At 28.4% G+C, this 11,782-nt stretch overlaps 1 protein-coding gene across 1 annotated transcript; it reads left to right on the top strand.

Annotated features, from left to right (window-relative positions):
• The first annotated feature begins 316 nt into the window (after positions 1-316).
• On the top strand, positions 317-11,057 carry LOC109597155 (insulin-like growth factor-binding protein complex acid labile subunit). Its single transcript, XM_020012791.2, has 4 exons — positions 317-556; positions 5,324-6,856; positions 6,906-7,248; positions 10,871-11,057. The coding sequence occupies exons 1-3, from the start codon at positions 392-394 to the stop codon at positions 7,224-7,226; spliced, it is 2,019 nt and encodes a 672-aa protein (XP_019868350.2). The 5' UTR covers positions 317-391; the 3' UTR covers positions 7,227-7,248; positions 10,871-11,057.
• The last annotated feature ends 725 nt before the right edge of the window (positions 11,058-11,782 follow it).

The raw sequence follows: 11,782 nt of genomic DNA, 5'->3' as shown, positions 1-11,782 counted from the left end.
CATTATTTATTGATATTCAATCAGATTATTTTCTAAATGTTTTGACAATGCAAAACAATAATTGAACACAAATACTTTAAAAAATCTTTATCTTTATTAATTTTCACTTCCCTTTATAAATAATTGTTACATGGACATAGAAGACAACCCATGCTTATTCAATACCTACCTCTAACGCCACGTTGTAGATACGGTTGCCTAAAAAAAAATTTTTTTTCGTAATAAATCCTTATCTGCATTATCAGATAATGTTGACACACCTGATAAGAAATCTGGATCAAAAGGTATGATCAAACAGGTACTAAAACTACGAACAACGCAAAGACATGTTCGTAGTTGTTTTTTCCCTTGAACATGTTCCGTTTTATTAATTTCAACGTTTTCTAGAACTATGTACGGGTGGTTAGTTATTTGTTTAGTGATATGTGACGCTCTGTTGTGCAGTGGTAGGTCTGTGTTGAATCAAAATTGCCCCACAATATGTGTGTGTCAGGAATTCGTAACCAATTGTGGAAATCGAAATCTGACAGAACTGCCAGACAACATCGATAACAATGTGAGTATGTTCGAATGTTTTGACTGCGACTGCAGTTTTGTTCTGTATAATTTCCATCGTCTAATGTTGTTTTGATACACCTATTTTGTTTGATGTTTGAATAATTAATTAACTGAAGGAATATTTGGTTTTTATCCTAAAGGACAAAAGTATAAACTTATTATATTACAATTAATATGCAAAGGTTGAATTATGAAAAAACTGTTTTGTCCACCAGCAACAATTATAATAAAATTATTGTTAATGAATTTTTTGTTGTTTATATTGGAAGAATTTTGGATTTGAATGTGTTGAAACATAACAAACAATAAGAACGGATGTTTTTTTGTTTGATATGAACATACATCTTAAAATAATGTATACAAACATAAATCATAGTAATTTTCCTTTAATATAGAATTTTTACTGGCAGTAAATAAGGCAAAGTTTTTATCCACCATGATTCATGTGTGATACAGCAATAATCTAAAACAGTTTTCTTACAAATTGCAGGCTACCTCGTGATATATGTTTAGATTAATCATAGAAAACTGTTTTCAGGGCAAATTATATCAATTTATTAGTGGCCATTTATTACAAGTACTCAGGTACACAATTAACATGTAATTATTCTAGCACTAGTTAACTGGTTTCAAGATTTTTTTATGAATGGATATTATTACCACTGTAAATGGTGAAAACGTATACCATATATGGTTGTAAAATTAAATAATCCTAAAACTTTAATTTTACCTAACTGTTTCAGTGTAATTAACATTTACTATTTTCAGGTTTATGTGGCATAAAAATGTGTATTTTTATAAGGCACAATGAAAATTAATGATACGGTTTTAAAAAATTATCGCCACAACAAATATATCAAATTTAAACAAGCAAATAAGATAAAGTTTAATTTAATTGTTTGTCCCTATAAATTTTTTGTTTTCAAGTTTATATATTTATTTTAGTAGCTTATTATTGTGGATAAGACAAAACAGATATACAAATTAAATTAAAAAACTTATTTAACATAAATATCAACGAAATAATTCCCAAAAATATGATGGAAGCTTAAAATTTACAATCTTATTTTTCTATGTAGTCAAACAAAACGTGAATAATTTTATTAACATGTTAGTTTTTATTTATTTTTAACCGGCATATTTATCTTTATCATCACCACTATGAAAATAAATTCCAATTTAACAATCATCCTGCATTTGTGCAATTTTATTTTGTAATTGAATATTTTTATTAGAAGATTATGGAGGTCCAAAGTTATTGATTTTAAATTTGTTTATAGAAATTATAACTATATTTCTAAACTATTTGTTCTTCTTATAAATAAGTTATGTGATTCACCCTGTATATACAGTAGTAACCATAATTATAGCAACTTAAACTTATATATATAATATTAAAAATATGAACTGTACTCCTGGATTGAATGCCAGTATTATATTTATTGTTTTTCTGTTATTGTTGTGTCTACTATATAAAATGGTCAATCTAATTTTATTCTTTCAAAAATTGCGTATCTTTTATATTTTTCAGTGGACAAAATTCTAGTAATTTTTTACCTTATGATATTTCATTGATCTCTGTGAATTTAAATCAATTATTTACTAGTGGTCTTTTGCTTATTATAATTATTTAATCATTGATCGAAATGAAACTGTAAGAAAAATTATAATTCAACGTTACCAAAACTCAGAGAAACAAGAAAAGACTAAAAGTTTATATATATTTAACTTTTTAAAAATTCCTACAATAATGAACACCTCTGTAAATATAATAATAATCACATATAATAATCTTCATTCAAATTAATATTTTGTCAATGTTCTTCAAGAAAATTCATTTCAAGAAGAGAAGATTCTGGGTACTTGGGTTGGATTGAAAATAAAAAACAATAGTAAACTCATATTATTTTAACAGTTCACATTAAATAAAAGAGTTATGAAGGAAATATTTAACTTTTTAAAAATTCCTATAATAATGACCACCACTGTAAACATAATAATAATCATATATGAATAATCTTCATTCAAATTAATATTTTGTCAGTGTTCCTCAAGGAGATTCATTTCAAGAAGAAAAGATTCTGGGTACTTGGGTTGGACTGAAAATAAAAAACAACAGTAAATTCATATTATTTTAACAGTTCACATTAAATAAAAGAGTTATGGAGGAAATATTTAACTTTTTAAACATTCCTACAATAATGACCACCACTGTAAACATAATAATAATCACTTATGAATAATCTTTATTCAAATTAATATTTTGTCAGTGTTATTCCAGGAAATTCATTCAAAAAGAAAAGATTCTGGGTACTTGGGTTGGATTGAAAACAAAAAACAATAGTAAAGTCATATTATTTTAACAGTTTACATTAAATAAAAGAGTTGTGGAGGAAATATTTAACTTTTTAAAAATTCCTACAATAGTGAACACCTCTGTAAATATAATAATAATCACATATGAATAATCTTCATTCAAATTAATATTTTGTCAGTGTTCTTCAAGGAAATTCATTTCAAAAAGAAAAGATTCTGGGTACTTGGGTTGGATTGAAAATAAAAAACAATAGTAAATTCATATTATTTTAACAGTTCAATAATGACCACCACTGTAAACATAATAATAATCATATATGAATAATCTTCATTCAAATTAATATTTTGTCAGTGTTCTTCAAAGAAATTCAATTCAAGAAGAAAAGATTTTGGAACTTGGGTTGTATTGAAAATAATTCCTACAATAATGACCACCACTGTAAACATAATAATAATCATATATGAATAATCTTCATTCAAATTAATATTTTGTCAGTGTTCTTCAAAGAATTTCAATTCAAGAAGAAAAGATTTTGGAACTTGGGTTGGATTGAAAATAATCCCTACAATAATGACCACCAATGTAAACATAATAATAATCATATATTAATAATCTTCATTCAAATTAATATTTTGTCAATGTTCTTCAAGAAAATTCATTTCAAGAAGGGTACTTTGATTGGATTGAAAATAAAAAACAATAGTAAATTCATATTATTTTAACAGTTCACATTAAATAAAAGAGTTATGGAAGAAATATTTAACTTTTTAAAAATTCCTACAATAATGACCACCACTGTAAACATAATAATAATCACATATGAATAATGTTCATTCAAATAATATTTTGTCAGTGTTCTTCAAAGAAACTCGTTTCAAGAAGAAAAGATTCTGGGTAATTGGGTTGGATTGAAAATAAAAAACAATAGTAAATTCATATTATTTTAAGGGCTCACATTAAATAAAAGAGTTATGGAGGAAATATTTAACTTTTTAAATATTCCTACAATAATGACCACCACTGTAAACATAATAATAATAATCATATATGAATAATCTTCATTCAAATTAATATTTTGTCAATGTTCCTCAAGGAGATTCATTTCAAGAAGAAAAGATTCTGGGTACTTGGGTTGGACTGAAAATAAAAAACAACAGTAAATTCATATTATTTTAACAGTTCACATTAAATAAAAGAGTTATGGAGGAAATATTTAACTTTTTAAAAATTTCTACAATAATGACCACTACTGTAAACATATGAATAATCTTCATTCAAATAATATTTTGTCAGTGTTCTTCAAAGAAATTCAATTCAAGAAGAAAAGATTTTGGAACTTGGGTTGGATTGAAAATAAAAAACAATAGTAAATTCATATTATTTTAACAGTTCACATTAAATAAAAGAGTTATGGAGGAAATATTTAACTTTTTAAATATTCCTACAATAATGACCACCACTGCAAACATAATAATAATCATATATGAATAATCTTCATTCAAATTAATATTTTGTCAATGTTCTTCAAGGAGATTCATTTCAAGAAGAAAAGATTGTTTCATACATTTTTAGTAAAAATATGACATACATTTTCATAGAGAAAGTTCTCTATTAAATTTATTATCCTTCAAAAGAGATTTAAACAAAATTTCATAAAAAATATTGCATATTAGTTAATATGTGACAGAATTTAACAGACTTAAGATATCAGTTTTCACAGTTAACTTTTGTTTTTGTTCCCTAATTAGACCATTCCTTCTTTATTCAGTTTAAAACATTAAAAAACTGAATTCTATCACTGACCTATTAATATATAATATCTTTTAAGTTGGTGTGGATCCATTTTGAAGGATTGAAAGGATCCATAAAAATATGTTGAGTGATATGGATGAAAATTTTTGTACTATATGTTACATATTGAGTTTTCATTCACAATTAAACTACTATTCATTAAAAGCTTACAATACTACCGCTCACTCTGTATTTACTCTTTTACACTGTCCTTACATTTATGTACAGCAACATAAAAGTAAATGAATTATTAATACATTAAATTACATTTAATTAATATCATCTATAATATTAAAATCCAGCTTAAAATAATAATGACAAAACAAATTTAGCAAATACAATACCAATATTCAATTGTAAATTCTATGCGATTGATTTCATTGTAATATTTGAATAATTGTAACCGACAAACCCTTTACTCGACAAATAAAGGGAATCACAGACAGTGCACAACCGAAATCACAATTGAATGGGGATTTTTAAACGACTCAACTTTGCAATAACGACATAAAATGTGTTTCAAAACGAGAATCAGTAAAAGTTCAATTAATTAACGTTTATGAGTATGTATTACTGAATATAAAATATATCATAACTGAAAAAAAAAACAATTTCATTACTCGTGTCCGGTAATTAATATATTTTATTTTATTGTAGGTCATCAGCTTAAACCTGTCCCACAACAATTTCTACCAGTTTCCGTTTAAAAGGGTGAACTTTTCGAGTTTGAATTTTCTCAATCTGGCACATAACTACATTGGGTTCCTGGATCATGAAGCTTTCACGATGGTACCTTATTTGAGTACCTTGGACTTGTCGCACAACAACTTCAAGGACTGGAGGGATATCGTATCGTCGGCGTTCGATAACTTAAGACAATTGACTGAATTGGACCTGTCTCACAATTCTTTTGGAGGAAGGCTGAGCTTCCACAATGTGCCTTCACTGAGGGTATTAAAGTTAAACAGGTGCAACATAAGAAATATCGATAGTCTTCTGGATCGACGTGATGGTTTGGTGGAGGTACACTTGGCACACAACAAAATTGATTCCATAACAAGCAATTTGTCGTCGATAACTTTAGAGCATCTGGATCTTACAAACTGTAACATTGCAAATATATCTCAGACAGCATTTAGTGGCTTAACGAATCTGAACACCTTACTGCTTAACAAGAACTCCAAGCTTCAAACCTTTAATGTTGATACTGTGTATGCTAAAAAATTGGATATGGTCGACTCCTCCTTGGAACAAATACCTCAAGGGAATTTTCCTAATCTTGAATCCGTAAATTTTGCCGGTAACAAAATAACGGAAATCAAAACCTTCCAAAAATTTGTGACGACCAATATTTTAGCTCTAAACATGTCTTTTAATTCCATCAAAAAGGTTTACAATGGGGCCTTTTATACCATTCAGTGCAGCGTCATTGATTTATCTTATAACAGAATTACATACATCGAACCGAATCTGTTCAGCACCCAAACCGAGTTAATAAGTCTCAACTTGTCACACAATTTCCTAAATAAAATAGCTTGGTCCATTAATACTGTGAAATATTTGGACGTCAGTTTTAACGAAATTAAAACTTTAGACGCAAATGATTTCCAAGACATGTATAACATTGAAATATTGAAGTTGTCCAGAAATTTCATAACGAAAATTCCCGACAATATATACCTGCCAAGTGCTGTAACATTGGACGTCAGTAACTGCAGGTTGCGAAGCATTAACAACCTAACCTTTGCGAGAATGGATAGACTTAGAATATTGGACATAAGTGACAACCAGCTAACAACAATAAGTCCTGCGTTCATATCCAAAATCCGGGAGATAACTTTGTACAACAATCCTTGGAGATGCGACTGTGATAAACTGAAGCAAATGTACGAGAGCATCGGCTACGGCAACGACGACATACTAATATGCGACTCCCCGGAGAAGTTCGAAGGACAAACCTGGTTGCAAGCCTGCAAGGACGAATGGTACCCGGGGGGCATCATACACAAAAAGGACAACCTGTGGATCTATTCCTTGGGGATATTGACCGCAATGTCGATAGTGCTCATCGTGCTCATCACCATGAGGCGAATCGCAAGGGCCAAAGCTGAAAGACTAAGGCGGGAAGAAGCTGAGAGACGGGCCGAAGCTGAGGAGGCGCTGAGACGAATGCAACGTGCACATAGAGAGGTAATTCCCACTCTATTTATTAACTGGTCTTACTTTTGATTAATTGTAGGCACGCGAAGAAGCCAACAGGAACGCACCGGACCCACGCGAGGCACAAGGCCCGCCATCTTACATCGAGGCGTTGCAATTTCCGAAGCTGGACTCGTCCCATCCGAGCCTCAACGGCAGCATGCACAGCATCGCGTCCAGACAAACGTTGACCGGCGGCAGCAATCCGGACCTGTCGAAAAGGAACAGCAGAAGGAGGAAGCGCAGAAGGAGAAAGTCCTCGGACGAGGAACGTCCTGCGTCTCAGCTAATGTTAGATTCGGAAACGTCGGACAGGGAACTGACTCGGCAACCTCGTGAACCGTTAGAAAGTGATTTTTAAAAGAAAATCAGCGAATTGTAATGTAAGAAACCAATTGTATTATTATGGTGGCCTTGATACTGTACTTTTCAATAGCAGCACAGTACTTGGTAAAGGTGGCCGCACACCTAAGATGAAAGTACCATTAACAAACGATATCTTTATACAGTTTTTATTAGTTGTGTTCCAGTGAATGTCATTCTTTTGTACAAGAAGTACAAGACTCTTATTTATATTAGTTATTATACTTATAACTTTTAAAAGTAAATAAATTATACTAAAAGTTTTTAGTCAAGTTCAATTTGAAAATTACGTTTTAGAATAATTGATGGTTAACAATAAATTATGTTTCCGGCAATATACAGTGTGTGCCCAAAAATTCTGCCATAAATTCTAGAGATGGAGATAAACCTATGTGTCTTATCTTATCTTAGTAAAAAAGTTGATAATGACGGAGATACAAGGTGACCAAGTTAGTAATTTATTTTAAATTTTCTTCAATTTTTATTAACAGAAACATGTCAACGTTATAAAACTTGGCATACAGGGTGAAAAATTCAAATATGTTAACAAATTTGATGTATGATATAGATGACACCACATACATTGTAGAGAGTATTTACAAACCGTCCTAACTTTCTTGCCATTCACTGTATATGTTTCTGGAAAGATAATATTTATTCGTCTACGTGTTACCTTTAAAACATACATACCTAGTTAATGTCGCTAGGAGCACCCGTTTGACAGAAAAATGCAATTAAAGGACACACAATGAAATAAATCTGGAAAAATGTGATTTTTATTAATCATGCAAAAACACAAGCAAATATATACAGTAGGAAAAATGTCTGACCCGTCTGAATTTGAGAGAGACATCATGCGTGACAGAGACAGTCCCATAGTGGGAGATTTACTGTCTTTATTGTACGTGATGTCTCTTTCGGGATTCAGATGGATCAAACTCTTTTTGTATTGTATACAGAGATTCTTCATTACCACATCTCGCTTTAAAATGTTAACTGAATCTTGAATACGTCTCTATAATTCACCTTCGATTCCATTTATGGATCTGGTGTAAACCATTGATTTTAGAATACACCATAAAAATTTTGAAAATAAATGATTATCTTTGACGCCCTGTATCTCTGTAAATGTCAACATTTATAATAAGGTAAGATAAGACATCTATTTCCTCCTAGTGGTGATACAATTGTGTACACATCTTTCAAGGAACCTCTATATAGCACTCTATACAGATATTGTCACAGTCAGAAATAGTCCTGCTTTTTTTCAAAATATTTCTCCACGTATAAAACAAAAAATATCTGGAAGAACAACAACTACATCTATATTTTGATATTTTGGCTTTAATTCATTATTTTAATATTAAACAATAAATATATTTTTTTAATTTTTTACTTCCATATTAAATGAGTCACACTATATATTATGAAAATATTTTTGACACTCACTCATTTTTATAGTTTTTTTATTACTATTTTTCAAACGAGTAATTTATATTTATATATTTCTGTGTTGAGATTACCTAATTTGAAAGTCCTGGAAAATTTTGGGGCCAAAGACTTTGTCCAAGATTAATTTTTTGATTAGACTTCGTCTATCAAATCTGCTTTTTGTTATGTTATCTATTGTTCTCATTAATACCTTCGATATGCACGAGATAAAAATTGCATTCCTTGTGATGATATCATGGTTCCCTCCAAATCATTGGTAGGTCAAACTTTAGGCTCTGTCTTTGTCATGGTTCACAGTCCAAATATTCAATTCATGTTTTATATAAAAAAAAATTGAACCCAATATTTATGCTGATCTCCCAAATGAACGCCAGAGTTTGATAAATAAGCCCTTTTCTCAAAGTCAGAAATAGGTTTCCTAATTTCTTTCAAAATATTTCTCCACATATAAAACAAAAAACATCTGGAAAGGCAACAACTACATCTATTTTTTAATATTATGACTTTAGTCCATTTTTTAATTATAAAACAATAAATATTTTTTTTTTAATTTTTTACTTTATAGCTTCCATATTAAATGAGTCACACTATATATTATGAAAATATTTTTGACACTCACTCAGTTTTATAGTTTTTTCATTATTATTTTTCAAAAGAGTAATTTATATTTATATATTTTTGTGTTGAGATTACCTAATTTGAAAATCCTGAAAAGTTTTGGGGCCAAAGATTTTGTTCCAGAGTAATTTTATTCCTTCATCTTAAACAGAAGATAACTTTAATATAAATAGTAAACAATTAATTTTGTTAGTATTTTTTTAAAAATAGAATTATTTTTGTTGTAATTTTTAAATTGATATTTTATATAGATTATTTATATTTTACAGTTCTAAAATATATAAATAACATTATACAAAAAATGTATGCTAAAATTAAATTATTAATAAAATTATAAAGAAATCTCTGTATATATTATAAACAGTATTTTTTTAAAAAAGCCTTTTAAATTTAGTAGTATCCAAAAAATGTTTTTTTTTTTTAATTTAAATACAGTTTCTTGTCAATAATAGAAATTTGTATTATAAAAATAAACAATTGTTTATTGAAAAATTTTCATCATAAAATGAATAGTCAATATCACAAAAATATGCTAATTATTTTATCCTAGTAAAAAATAATAACTATTTTATATAATTTTTTAAACAAAAATTAGGTTATTTGATGTATTTTTTTATCTTAAATATAAGATAACTTTAATAAAAAAATAAAAAATTAATTTTGTTTAATTTTTTTATTTTATAAATTATAGGAGTACATTTATTGTAATTTTTGACATTCAATAAGAAAGTCATTTTTATAGTTTTTTCATTATTATTTTTCAAACGAATAATTTATATTTATATATTTTTGTGTTGAGATTACCTAATTTGAAAATCCTGGAAAGTTTTGGGGCCAAAGATTTTGTTCCAGAATAATTTTTTGATTAGATTTCGTCTATCAAATACATTTTTTAAGATTACATTGTATCTATCGTTTTCATTAATATCTTTGACATGTACGAGATAAAAATTGCATCCTTGTGGTTCCCTCCATATCATTGTTAGGTCAAACTTTAGGCTCAGTCTTTGTCGTGGTCCACTATCCTAATGTTTAATATATATTTTATATACAAAATTGAACTTAACATTTATGCTAGTCTCCCAGATAAACACCAAAAGTTGCAAAATAAGTCCTTATCACAAGTTCTGTAATCTTTGAAGGTGTTTCTCCACATATAAAACAAAAAACATCTGGATAGGCAACAACTGCATCTATTTTTTGATGTTAAGGCTTTTGTTCATTCTTTCAATTCTAAACAACCTCAATAATCTAGACTAAAATCTAAATATGTCACAACTCATGAAGCCCGAAAAGATAGATAAAAGATAAGGCCTAGGTCTTTTGATCTGGATCAAATCATCCAGATATATCCAGCTAATTGACTTTTATTTTTTTATATATGAAATATCTTTTTTAATTTAACAAGAACTAAAATAAATAAACGAAATTAAATTAATTAAATGAAGCTGGATCACCCCGTATATAGTTTTTTACAAAAAATAAATTTCAAAATTATAAAAGTGATTAATTTTCTTTATATAATTATTAGAATTTTGCCCTGTAATAATTATTCAATTTCTTTTGTTTCAGATTCCAGCAGGAAGGAAAGACAGAAGAACTCTTCCTAAAATAAATTATGATCCCTTTTGATAGCCGTCCTGTGATTTATCCCATAGAAGTAACGTATAAATTTAAAACGAATATCGTACAAAGAGAGATTCGAAATAAATGTAATTTCACTGTAGTTATATCTTTATTAAAATATTGTTTATCTACTTGGTTGTGTGTCATTAAAAAAAAAGAAGACAAAATTAAATTATTTATTGATTCTTTAAATAGCCAGAACATTTACATAAACATCTATATCTTTACGGTTCTAAGAAAGTCGACAAGACAAGAAACGTGAGGACAATGATATTTTTATTTAAAAAATAATTTTATGAAAGGGAAAGGTTATCGTTAAATGTAAATCACAAAATATTCTGTTAATGGCGATTGCCAATGGTTCCGTTGTATGTGGATTTTATGAAAGGACGATTAATTGGTTCATTACATTTCATCATAAATACTGGTTATTCAAGTTGGCTCAATAAATTTTAAATTATAGATTCATTTAGATAGAATTCAAGTAAACTCCTTTTATTTCGTGCATATTTTAATATAATTTGGCTCAACCGATTTACTTCCACATTAAATTGTATCTTTCAATTTGTTTAGCAATCGTCTGAGACATTTTAATTGACCCACAACTATTTAAATATCGTAAAGTAAATTTAAATAATTGCAAAATAAATTGGCACAATATAATTTAATGATCTTATAAAATTATTACTGATAAAAAAGCACGAGCAAAAATTCAACCTTCTAAGTAATGTCGGATTTTTTGTTGACCAATGTCAGCTTCTGTGCAGGAATTGTTTCAATTAAACAGTCTCCTTAAAAGACATAATAGGGGATTGCCAAATAAAATTTAATTGAGTACGTATTGGACCACATTGGACT

Source organism: Aethina tumida, chromosome 1 (assembly GCF_024364675.1).
Source record: "Aethina tumida isolate Nest 87 chromosome 1, icAetTumi1.1, whole genome shotgun sequence".
Lineage (NCBI taxonomy): Eukaryota > Metazoa > Arthropoda > Insecta > Coleoptera > Nitidulidae > Aethina > Aethina tumida.
The sequence above is the reverse complement of the archived record's forward strand: the minus strand, read 5'-3'. Positions and strand labels throughout refer to the sequence as shown.